General features: G+C 55.8%; 1 protein-coding gene across 1 annotated transcript; it reads left to right on the forward strand.

The window, feature by feature from the left end:
* The first annotated feature begins 3308 nt into the window (after window positions 1-3308).
* Gata2 (GATA binding protein 2) lies at window positions 3309-12050 on the forward strand. Its single transcript, XM_021165190.2, has 6 exons — window positions 3309-3890; window positions 4526-4798; window positions 5231-5872; window positions 7430-7575; window positions 9587-9712; window positions 10216-12050. The coding sequence occupies exons 2-6, from the start codon at window positions 4570-4572 to the stop codon at window positions 10513-10515; spliced, it is 1443 nt and encodes a 480-aa protein (XP_021020849.1). The 5' UTR covers window positions 3309-3890; window positions 4526-4569; the 3' UTR covers window positions 10516-12050.
* Window positions 12051-12476: the final 426 nt, after the last annotated feature.

Below are 12476 nucleotides of genomic sequence, written 5' to 3' on the forward strand. Positions count from 1 at the left end.
CCCCCCCCCCACTGTCTGCTGATGGGGTATGGAGGCTAGAAGTTAACCAGAAATTGCAGAGCCCAAGGCACCTGGCACCAGCGGGCCAGGCACCTAGGACATTGGGTCCCAGTCCGTGTATTTCCAAAAGACTCAGAATAAAATGGCAGATGCTAAGCAAGCCTTCTGATTTTGAGGAGCTGGAAGCGAATTCCAAAGAGCAAGGAGCACCGTTTTGAGGCCCTCTGAATTGATGGGTGCTTCCAGGGACATATCTGAGTCCTTCACCTAGAGGAGACCCTGACCAGTAATGGACAAAGCTCCTCCACTTTCTTCCCAGTGTCCCTCAAACCTTGTGACCACGGATGTTGGGCTGGAGGCCTCCGGGTTGTGAACNACTTCTTTTTGGAAGGCAGCCCTAAGCTAGCCGACCACTTAGCTGCCCTTAGGAAAAAGGAGAGAATTAGCGTGCAAGAAGAGGGTAACCTTGTGATCCTAGAGGATGGCTTGGAGGAGCGAAGTTTAAACAAAGGGCAAGTGGGGGGGGGACAGTGTGAACTGGGGGCTCCCAATGATTCCACCCCATTCCAGAATGGTTTGCAGGAGCCGGGCCACACCCAGAACAGGGCCTGGATCCCCAGAACCCAGCTCCCACACAGGAGCGCCCCTTGCACTGTCCCCTCTCTGTAAAGGCTTCCAGTTCTCTCTGTCACACACACAGAGACAGTCACAAATGGTGGTTAGAAAATTCCGTTTGGGAGCCAAGCTCCCTCTGGTCTCCGTGGAAGGAAAAGGACAGTTTAGTTCAGAGAAGAGCTCTGAGTATGCTCCAAAATGAACAACAACAACAAAACATTTAAAAGGCAAGTGTCCACCTGAAGGTATCTTAGGAACCTCAGAGTGGGCGTCTGTAAGTTGAAATAAAATCTGCTTTCGTTGGGGGTGGGGGCGGTGGAGTTGGGGGAAATCGAATCTAATCCATCCTGGAACTGACTCGGACCTCCCTGGTGTTTGTTTGGACTTTTTAGTAGTGGTTCATTTTTGGCCTAGTAGTGGCTTCTTGGCTGTGTGGATCTATCTGATTCACACTCNTTCATCAGCATCAGCCCAGGCTCCCCTTTATTCGCCAACTCAGTGCTCTGCTATCTAGCCTGCAATTTTCCCTTTCAGACGGGTTAGTTCCTGCTGGAAAACCCAGCAGACCCGCATCAGACGCAGGGACTCCAACCTCAGCAGGGGCTCGGCCCAGCTGGCTGGTTGCTTGCAGTTTCCAGAAGGCAACTTTGGGTCCTCAAAGGACCTGGCAGGACCACCCTCCTCCTTTCCCTTGCCCAGTCTGTGGGCAGGCTAGGCTGTTGCGGGTCTCCTGAGGCCCAGGCTCAAGCGTCGCTTAACCACCCGGTTAAGCCCTNGTTGCACGGCGATTTTCCGAGCTGCCGAACGGAGTAATTAAATCCCCCTCTGTACTCCGCTCTGCACCAGCACCGTGAGAGAAACCCCGGGCTCTCGTTTCGAGTGGGAACCCACCAAGCTTGGCCATTTTCACCTCTATGACAGGCTGCCCCGTCCGCAATGTGGCATGGAAAAGACAATCCCCATCTCGTTCAAACAGGGAGATAATTTTAATTGCGACTTTGGGAGAACAGAGGGAAATTACCTGCTCCGGGGCGGGGAGGGGGTGTGCTCGGAGACCCCCCTCATTGACAGCCGCCGCGCCGACTCGGCCAGGGCAGTTTCCTCTGCGCACCGCGTTCTCCTCCTAGAACTCTGCAGGGCCATGGAATTCGGCCGCATAGGGTNCCGTTGTCGAAAATGGGGTTATCGCCGGCGATGAGAGGCCTTTAGACTCTCCTGCTAGGTTCCAGAGACATCGAACAATCTGGAAACTCCATGGCGATTTCGTCTTGTTCGTTAATGGAGAATCATGGGCTAAAGACTAGGAGAAGCCGAGAAAGCCTTCCCGAAAGCGGGTTCTAAATGAACCGCACAGTGGGAGCGCGAATCTGGCTGGCACTGAGACCACCCACCTGCCCAGCCGACCCCGAGGCACTGCGGACTCGCACCCCTCTAGCCCCTGGATCCCTCTTGCTAGACCTCCCGCCTCGGCTGGGCGCGGACTCCCGAGCCTCCTGGGCCCCTGCTGGCTCTGGAGCACAGAGGCGCGGGGAATACAGCGGACAGCAGGACCCCCCCCACCCCCCGCCAGGGAGCAAGAGGCGCGGGTTTCCGGTCTAGTGGAGTTCTGCACCCCGGGCCCCAGGCCTTTACCTGTTCCAGGGCCTCGGACAGACAGATGGACGCCAGCCGCAGAGGCCGGAGGAGGCCCTGCCGTGCGCGCGCCCCCCTCAGCGCTGTCCGCAGAGGACCTGGGAGGGGGTGACGGGGGCGCGCCCGAGAAGCTGAGCCCTCCTGGCTGGGCGCCCCCCGAGCCGAGGGGACCGAGGGCTTTCCACCCTCCTTGGATTATTAAAAAGTTCATTTCCTGGCGAATCGGGTGACGTCAGGGGCCCGGCGTCGCGGTGGCGGGGCCGCCGGGCCGGAGAAGCCGCCTCCAGTTACCCAATTACGGACTGTCAATCCTGCCGCCCCTCCCCCATCCTTGGGGGCGGCGGGGACCCCAGCCTTTCCCCAGCTCGGGACCAACCTGGGACCCCTCTGGAATTATTCTTTAGGGGTCTCGGTGCCTGCAAAGATAGAGGAGCTATGTGGAGGGCTCCAAGCTCGGCCAATCCATCGCACCTGTCTAGATTCCCCTAAAAGTCTTAGACTCACAAGCTTCTTTCTGGACTCTTGGACTTTAGGTCTCCCGTCTATAGCCAGGGAGGGAGCTAGGTTTGTATACTCGCCACTCAACTCACTGTCTCTCCAGAATGGAGGTGTTGTGGAGAAAAACTCCAGGTGACTTTGGGGAAAAAGTGCTCAAAACATTGCTTCCCTCTACCTAAAGACCATCTCGGGGACCCTTAGAAAGAAAAAATATATATGGCTAATACCCCGGGAGTCTCCCTCCAGCCGACTCTGGCGCCAGTCCCCCGCTCCACGGCCTCGCCCCAGGCAGTTCAGCCTGGTGGTCTACTAAGGCCGCGCCCGGAGCCCTTCCCCCTCCCTGGGCCACTGGCTTGACCGCGACCATCCGTCTAGCACAGCTTCAAGTGTCCTAGTGCTCAAAGTTCGGGTGCCCTAGAGAAGTCCACAATCCCTAGACTCGTGCTGTCCAGCGGATCCTACCAGCCTCTTGCACAGCTATCCCTGATAGAAGGACAGAGATTTTGGGGAGTCAGTTGGACTTGGGCTGGCCGTCGTCCGTAGCAGTGGAGGTGGGGCTCCGCCCGAGAGTAGAAAGCTGTGGTCCCAGCAGAGAGATACCCAGAAGGTGCACGTCTCGGCTCCTGGGAAGTCAGGGACCCCATTCGTGCCTAGTTGCTGGGAAGGCAGAGGTTGGAGGACCTGAGCGTCTGCCGAAGGGGTGCAGGGTCTGCCCACGGCGAGGGTCCCCTGGGGGGCGTTGGCATCAGAGGCCGCAGAGAGGGCGCTGGTAGGGGGCCAGACAGCCTAGGAGGCCAGCTTGCGGGTCATTCCCGAAGTCCAGCGGCCGAAGCGGCGGGAGCAGCCAATGGGGGGGCGGAGGCTGGGCGGCGCGCGGCGCTGATTGGCTGGCGCCGGCTTCATAGGCGTGCGCGGCCCCCGCTTCATGTCTGTGCAGGAGTCGGCAGCTGGCGCCAGGGCGGCCGGAGGATGCAGAGGGGCCGGAGCCGGGCGGGCCTGAGGCCGAGACGCGCGCTGTCCCCCACCCCTATCCCGTGAATCCGCCGGCCTTGGGACGCGCTGTCGTTGGGCCCGCCGTACCCGGGCTCTCCTGGTGTCTCTTACTCTCTACTGCTGAGCCCTCCCCTTCCCGCGCCGCTGCGAGTGTAAGTTTGAGGTTCAGGGGGCTTGTGGACATTCCTAGGTTGGAGGGATCTCTGCGGAGTTCAGACCAGGATCTCCTGTGGGCGATTACGTTCTTATGCTTTGGGGAGAGGTTGGCTGACTGCTAGAGAGTGCATTGGGAAGCGGCTCTCAGCCCCAGGAACTGCGGGTGCGTTTTTTGGGGTGGCCCGGGGTGTCGGGGGTTAGTTTGTGTATATATTGTCAAAGTGTTACGGGGGCGTGGGANAGCGTGTGCCCCAGAGTGGATGTCTAGGCAACTGTCTCTAACTTTTAGTCAGAGTTTATGTGTTTGTGTGCTCAGAGGACAGGGGCACGGTGTGAGAACCTGATTTCAGTTCCGCGTGCGTTTTTGGGGGGTCACCGATGTCAGGACCTATCCCTGTGTGTGACCTCGTGTATGTGGGGTTGCATCTGTGGGAACGCGAGTTTCCCTGCAAGTGTATGAGACTGAACCCCTTCCTTCACCTTCCTTTCGTTTTAAACCTTGCNCTTTCCTCCCACCCGGGACTGGTCCTCAGTGAAGCTCCGATGAAATGTCTTTGCTCCCAAGACACCGACTTTGGGAATAGGGGTGTCAGAAGGCGGCAGCGTCCTTCACATTCCCTCTGTTATCCAGGGCCGCCCCACCTTCGCCTGGTTCCCAAGCCACAGTAGTGGACCATGGAGGTGGCGCCTGAGCAGCCTCGCTGGATGGCGCACCCCGCCGTATTGAATGCGCAGCACCCCGACTCGCACCATCCGGGCCTGGCGCACAACTACATGGAACCAGCACAGCTGCTGCCTCCCGACGAGGTGGATGTCTTCTTCAACCATCTCGACTCGCAGGGCAACCCTTACTACGCCAACCCGGCCCACGCGCGCGCGCGCGTTTCCTACAGCCCAGCGCATGGTGAGCTTTGGCCCTCGAGGTTTCTGGAAGCCTGGCGCCCGGGCCAGGCCTTGGAGGGGGGGGACGGCCTGTTGCTGCTTCCCGGATGTGGGATCCACAGGAATCTGAGCAGCTGCGAAATCGGGCCTAAGAAGATGGAGGCAGGGACTTCTTGGGGAGGGTCTGGGACCTGTAGGGTTTCGGTCCATTTCCAAGTGTCTTGGCGGGGGCTGGGGGTGGGGGAATCCTTCTGGGCCCTGTCCGGTGGGGTTGCTGTGTCACTTGTCCTTCGGCCTTTCACTGACATTGCTGATGATTACAGGCCGAGGTGTTACGTTTCTGATGTTTTAAAGGGTGGGGCTGCTGATGGTAGTTCTCCGAGTTGTGATCCTGTGTGCCTGGGTCATGGCTCTGAAGCCCCTGGTCANCCTCACCCCTTCTCCCTCTGCGCAGCCCGTCTCACCGGAGGCCAGATGTGCCGACCACACTTGTTGCACAGCCCAGGCTTGCCGTGGCTGGACGGGGGCAAAGCAGCTCTCTCTGCCGCCGCTGCCCATCACCACAGTCCCTGGACCGTCAGCCCGTTCTCCAAGACCCCGCTGCACCCCTCAGCTGCTGGAGCACCCGGAGGGCCTCTGTCTGTTTACCCGGGGGCTGCGGGCGGGAGTGGGGGAGGCAGTGGGAGCTCCGTGGCCTCCCTCACCCCCACTGCAGCCCACTCGGGCTCCCATCTCTTCGGCTTCCCACCCACGCCACCCAAAGAAGTGTCTCCAGACCCCAGCACAACAGGAGCTGCTTCCCCGGCCTCTTCTTCTGCAGGGGGTAGTGTAGCCCGGGGTGAGGACAAGGATGGCGTCAAGTACCAAGTGTCACTGTCCGAGAGCATGAAGATGGAAGGCGGCAGTCCCCTGCGCCCAGGCCTAGCTACCATGGGCACCCAGCCTGCAACACACCACCCGATACCCACTTATCCCTCCTATGTGCCTGCCGCAGCTCATGACTACGGCAGCGGTCTCTTCCATCCGGGAGGCTTCCTGGGTGGCCCCGCCTCCAGCTTCACCCCTAAGCAGCGAAGCAAGGCTCGCTCCTGCTCAGGTAAAGGCAGGTGTGGGACTTCAGGGCCTGTGGGTGTGGTGTGCCTCTGTAAAAGGGATCCATGGTCTGATAGAGGGGCCATGCTAGGGAGCCTGATTTAAGAATGGGTGGTGGTCATCTCTGATAGTCCAGAGGCGTTTGAAGTTCCCTGTGGGGAGGAAGAAACCCCCAACACTTTCATCCTGCNGTTGAGTACTCCTAGGAACCCCCATGTTCAGCTCTTCCCCGCACCCCTCCTCATGCCCTCCTCTCCAAGGTTGGCAAGTATCAGCTAAAACACAGAATGAGGTTCCCTGTCTCCCTCCCCAGCTGAGACCGAGCAGCCTCGTGACTGGGCGTGGGGGAGAATGGAGGCTGTAGGTGAGGGAAGGAGTCAGTGTGTACTTATGTGTACGTGTATCTGTGAGCGTGTGTGCATGCCGTGGGCACTGCAGAGATCTAGGCCCTAGAGGAATCTGGTTCTCCAACTCTGCTAGTCCAGTTTTAGGATTGCAGTGGCTCCAGATCTCCTTGGAGATTTCCCCAAAGCAAAATTCCCAAGGCCTGCTTGCATCCTAGTGACCCTGATCCCTCTCCCTGGGGGTAGGAGTGAGAACCTGTGCGGGTGCCTGCACCCCTTTGCCAGCTGCAGCTGGATCCAGCTGGGTTTGTCCAGCCATATGGCCCTCAGGCAAAAACCTGTGGCTCCGAGGCTCCTTCCCATAGCTTTTAGCAAGGGAGGGAGGAAGGATTCCTCCAACGTTTATTTCTGAGTTGAAGAACCAACTTCTCATAGGTGACTTCCAACTAAATCAGGAAGAATTTCCAGGGTANTGAGCTACTAAGCCCTCGCTCCGCTGAACTCCAGCCCCAACTTGACTCTTGTCTCCTCCTGCTCTACTAAGACCAGCGACTTTGCCCTTTTTTGCAAAGTCTTGGCCTGTTTGTAGCCCTCTCTTCCATGTTTGTTTTGTATTCTATTTAAGCTCCAGATGGCCAAAAACAACAACAGAAAATAAGGCCACCTAGCCTAAAGTGAAAGAACTTATTTATTTCATTTTAGAAACAACTTTGATCGTTGAATTCTAGGAGTTTGGCTGAAAGGGAGCCCAACTGGAGGAAGAGGAAAAGTTTCCTGACCTTAGCCAGGAGCATAAAGACAGTGAGGGGCTGATGGGAGAGATGAGAAACAGACTTAGAGATGCTGGCTCAGTTGGGCAAAGTGAGAGGNAATAGAGCAGAAGAGAGGCTCCCCCAGACCCCAATCCTGGACAACTGTGGCCTGAGCCGAGTGAGGGACAGTAGCCTGTGCTCTGTAAAACCGGCCTTCAGTTCCTTTTCCGGGTAACTTGCTGCTGGCTCTGAGAACCCCTGGCAGCCTGCGTTTGCTGTTTCTCTTTGCTTTTCCTTAGCAACATCAGAAATGAGGATTTATCCTTAAAGGACCCTGGACTTCTTTTAAGGGGACTCCTTGAGTCCCTCTTTCTGCCAGGGGTGGGTCTCCCTTAATACAACCTTGATCCTCTGGCTCTGTGTAGAGGCTAAGCAGGCCTTGTGTCTTTCCTTGATCCCTTACAGAAGGCCGGGAGTGTGTCAACTGTGGTGCCACAGCCACCCCTCTCTGGCGACGAGATGGCACGGGCCACTACCTGTGCAATGCCTGTGGGCTCTACCACAAGATGAATGGACAGAACCGGCCGCTCATCAAGCCTAAGCGGAGGCTGGTAAGAAAGGGCACATCATGGGGCAGGGCAGGGCCACGGTGGCCAGTGGCAACCTGGGCAGAGCCGGTTAGTTAAGTGAAGATGAAAAACAAAACAGAGGAAAAAAAAAAAAAAACGAAAACAATCCAACAGCAAACCTTCAAATGCAGACACTTCACCACCTGAAATCCTCTTATCAGTCAAATCATTTGGGGGGTCAGTCAGGTCGGTCTTCGTTCTGGCGGATTCTTTCCTGCCAAATTTCCTGTCCTGCAGCCTCCTGGCACCCCCCTCCCCCCCGCAGCTACCGGGCACCCCCTCCCCTGCCCCCCCACTACTGAAGGATTCCCAGAGCTCATGGTCTAGCAGCCCACCCTCAGGCTCTGGTCTCTTATTCGCTCTTTTTTAAAAATAGGGCCATGAAGTACTTTTCCCTGTGGCTGCTCTGGCCGCCTTCCCTCGCCTCCCAGCTCCCGGTCTCCTCCGCTTATTTAAATAACACACAGCGGCCACCAAAAAAACCTGCCCTTTATTATTTTTCCATGGAGTCACCTATACTGTGTATTTTCATTTGAGTGATTTTTNAAAAAAATGTCCCTTCGGATCTCCTGCCGGAGTTTCCTATCCGGACATCTGCAGCCGGTAGATAAGGAAACTTCGTGTATCTGTTTCCGGACCGGCAAGTTTTCAGAGCCACCTCGACTCAGTCCTGCCTCTCGCTGGGCTGTTTTGAAATTTCTAATACCCTCCACTCTGCAAATAATGTGTAAAATGCTAAGAATAATAAATATATTTTTTCAGGGCGAAGTGATTTATGAGTTTAAATCGTTCACCCGCTTTGGGGCCCTTTTTCTTTTTTTTTTTTTTCTCTCCACCCCCCTAGCAGTGTGAGGGCGGTGCGGGCTGGTGGGGGTGGAAGGAGGATATGCTGCCGGCCCCTGAGTCAGAATTCCAGCTTCAGCCTGCTTACTCACCCTCCCTGCCCCCGCGGGCAGGCCAGCTCTGGTCCCCTCCATGAGCAGGCTCAAGCCCGGGGCCTCTCTGGACTCGGCTGGACTCGGCCCCCTCCCCACACTGGCTGCTGAGGGAGTTCAGTGCTAGGAGTTGCTGGGTGGAGGTGGGGTGTGAGGGGAGGAACACACAGGAGTAGCGCTCTGTTTACCTGAGGCAGAAGGGATGGCAGAGGGTGATCTGTATTCTAGGAAAAGCCCCCCTCCCTTTTNCTCCCTCCCCACATTTCAGTCCTTCTAGAGACTAGACCTCCCCTCTTCCACGCCTCACCTCTGACTGGCATTTCCTGGGGGGCTGGGACCAGGGGCTTGGTAAAAGCAGCAGGTGAGCGCTCTCAGGGTTTAGGGCTCTAGGCCGGCAGGAATGGAAGCGCCTTTGCTCCATAGTCTTTTTGAAGCCTCTGGCTAGTATGACTATTGATTGCTAGGAATGCTGTTAGTGCAGTAAAAGGCACTGAGTGTTTAGTTTTTAAACTGTAGTTAAATTCAATTTAAATCTCTCCTGGCGACTCCTAGATCCTATATAGGACAAAGCAAGTCCACACTTTAATCCCGGGCTCCAACTTCCTCAGGGCTTTCTGGGTTCTCCTGGGCAGTGCAGGGTCTTGTTGCCTTGGCCTCCCAGCCGTGACTCACCAGGATTCTGGATTTCCAGGGGAACAGTGGGGGAGGAGGCATGCAACTGGAGACAGCAACTCAGGATGGTCGCAGGACTAAAGTCTCCGTGGGACCTGTTTCCTTACCTGTGAAATTAGATGGCTGGGCGGTTAGGGGATGCGGCTGCTTTTCCCTTCTGAGTTGACAATCCTTTAGGTTCTAAGAGCTCTTATTCTAAAGTTCTGTGATNCCCAACAAGTTTCCATCTCAAATTCTAAAATTCCTCCGATTGAGATGCTTTGATTCCCCGGTAGGACCTATCGCTCCTGGCTCGGCGGTGGGGCTGGGGGGTGGTGCTAAGGGCCCANGAGGAGGTCAAGGTGGGGCGTGGGAGACAACCGCTGACGCTACCCCTCCCCTCCTAGTCTGCTGCCAGGAGAGCGGGCACCTGTTGTGCAAATTGTCAGACGACAACCACCACCTTATGGCGCCGGAACGCCAACGGGGACCCTGTGTGCAACGCCTGTGGCCTCTACTACAAGCTGCACAATGTGAGTGCACCCCACCCCTCCCCGGGGACCTCAGCTCTTTGTGCTGTCTGGCCAGCCAGCGGCCCCAGCCACAATCTCCAGCTTGGCTTGGCTTGGGTAGCCGCAGCCGGCAGCCTGCTTGGTCAGCCCAGAGTGCCAGAAGGGCGTCCTGTAAGGACGATACCTCTGTTTCGGAGGTGGGACCGATGGGGGCAGGGCGGGCAGGGACCCGGTACCTGTGATAGGAGAAGATGGAGACAGGGAAGGGTTAGAGGTGTTGGAGGATGCAGGCTGTGCAGGCACTTAGTGGTCTGGGAACAATCATGTGGACTGTTAGACCATACACTCTTCCTTGAAAAGATGACAGTGAGGGCTTAAGGGGGCTTTGGTGAGTCACATTGGGTCTGTACAGTTCCTGTCACCCTGGGGATACAATTAACTCAGCCTGCCTCGACCTGTGGAGAGAGTTTGGAGGGATTTGTGTGGGAGGCAACTTCTCCTAAGGGCTCTGTGGCTGTCCCCAGGTTAACAGGCCACTGACCATGAAGAAGGAAGGGATCCAGACCCGGAATAGGAAGATGTCCAGCAAATCCAAGAAGAGCAAGAAAGGGGCTGAATGTTTCGAGGAGCTATCCAAGTGCATGCAAGAGAAGTCACCGCCCTTCAGTGCGGCTGCCCTGGCTGGACACATGGCACCTGTGGGACACCTCCCACCTTTTAGTCACTCTGGACACATCCTACCCACGCCCACGCCTATCCACCCTTCCTCCAGTCTCTCTTTTGGCCACCCCCACCCGTCCAGCATGGTGACTGCCATGGGCTAGGCAAGCCTCCCACTGGACAGACATGGACATCAAGGGTGGTTGGCAGAACCAGAGCGAGGCTGGGCACTCCCAGGATGGGTGGAACATACTCTTGGCTCCCGCCCATNCCAAGAGACCCACTTCCTCCTGCCAGCCTAGCCTGGCCGAAGCCACCTCTCCTTGGAGGACTCCCAGCCTTGTGCCGCCATTACTGTGAATATTTCTAACTGGGCTGCAGCTCGCGTGTGCCCGGGGTGCTGCCCAGAAAAGTGTTTTCACGGAAANTGTTTGTTTGGAGAGCAAAATGGACAGGTTTACAGATTTATAGCAAGAAGAGGAGACTGGGGATAGAAAAATGAAACCTTTCTTTTTTCTTTTTTCTTCTTGTTTTATATTTTTGAAGGAGAAAGGAGTAGGCAAAAAGAAAAATAATTTATTTTGCTCTTATTTCTTACAAGAACGTGAAGACATGGAGGCGTGTGCTATTTGTGTTCTCGGGGTCCTTCTTTGGGACCTCCTGCCACCAGTCAGGGCTCTTGGGGGCAGACTTAGAGGTCCTCAGCCTGAGCCTCCTTCACCCCAGCCTGCCTGCAGGGTAGCCCCTGCCCTGACGCAGCCCTAGAGGGCAGAGACAATTGCAGGCGGTCCTGCGCAGATTCCCAGGCCAGGGCTGGGTCACAGGAAGGAAACATTCTCTGGAAAGGGGAAACGTCTCCCAGATCATTCCCCTGGCTTCCAGAGGCCAAAGCTGGTGTGACCCAAATGGGTCGGAGCTGCTGCCTGTGCTCTAGGCCAGTTGGACCCCTGTAAATACAACCTTCTTTTCTGCTAACCCCTCGGCCCCCTCCCCCTCTAAGATAAATAAGAAAATACTCAAAGCGAAAACCAAACTGCATAAGCTTAACCCGCTGATGAGTGGTTTTATTTTGAAACTCGTTTTTGGGTCCAGTCAATTGTACGTTGCCACAGAAGCCCCGCTATGAAAAAAAAAATAAATGAAACCTACAAACCAGGCCTGAGCTTCACAGTCCTTTGAATGGTTCTCGGGTCCCACAGCCCTGGCAGGGGGCTTGGGACAAGGGGGAATCTTATGCTCTTGGTTCCTGGGAGACGGGGCAGGCAGGCAGTGGCCCTGTGATCCCAGGCTTCTGTTCTGCTGTGGCTGGCTGAATCCTTCAAGGTACAGTTGTACATAAAAAGTGTCCCAAGCTTTGATTCTGTGTGTGGTGGTGGCAGTGGTGCAGCAGCCAGCAAGGGGGCCCCCCCGAGTGAGCCCAGGGAGACGATTGTGCTGAGTCAATCAAGTGCAATATCGGTGTCCAGTTGCTGCAGAGCACCCTAACCGGAAGTAACTTATTTTGTGCTAGTACCCGCATAAGAGAAGAATCGGCAGTATTTTCTGTTTTTATGTTTTGGGCTTGTTTTATTTTGAATTAGTGACCTAAGTTATTGTTAACTGTGTACAACATTTAAATATTGTCTGTAAAAATTGTATGCTACCCTCTTATTCCTTTAAAGTGAATACTGTTAAAAATAAATAAAATACTTTTTGTGAATGCTGTCGCCTGTTGAGTGGGTCCCTGGGACCCCTACACCCCTGCTGGGGTTTAAGCTGTCAGGTGGCTTTGTGTCTGCTGTCTCTGTCTTTCAGAGAAAGGCCCATTTGGCTAAAACATCCTCCCCTGGGGCCCATGGGGATGGGCAGGACTTTTCTTCAGCCTGTGCTCTTCTGAGAACCTAAGCAAGGTACCTGATTGGGCTTTTTATAGAACCAATAGCTGAACTGGCCCNATTCAGGTCCCTCCAGTGTGGTCATCTCTGGTTTCTAGGGTACCAGGTTACCAAATCTGTTCATTGGCATACGCGTTCACCCGGTCCTGATTGCTGCCTTGGACCAATGATCCAGGAAATCCACTGCTACCAATATTCCTAATGAAGGCATCTGCTGTCATGCCCTTAAAGAGTGACTGCTAACTGATCAC

The sequence above is a fragment of the Mus caroli genome, chromosome 6, assembly GCF_900094665.2.
Source record: "Mus caroli chromosome 6, CAROLI_EIJ_v1.1, whole genome shotgun sequence".
NCBI classification, from domain to species: domain Eukaryota; kingdom Metazoa; phylum Chordata; class Mammalia; order Rodentia; family Muridae; genus Mus; species Mus caroli.

Bases quoted from the DNA above. Each gene is read 5' to 3' on its own strand.
- Gata2 (XM_021165190.2), top strand. From the start codon at position 4,570: ATGGAGGTGGCGCCTGAGCAGCCTCGCTGGATGGCGCACCCCGCCGTA. The intron at 5,873-7,429 runs GTAAAGGCAGGT...GATCCCTTACAG, and splicing joins CAAGGCTCGCTCCTGCTCAG to AAGGCCGGGAGTGTGTCAAC. The intron at 9,713-10,215 runs GTGAGTGCACCC...GGCTGTCCCCAG, and splicing joins TCTACTACAAGCTGCACAAT to GTTAACAGGCCACTGACCAT.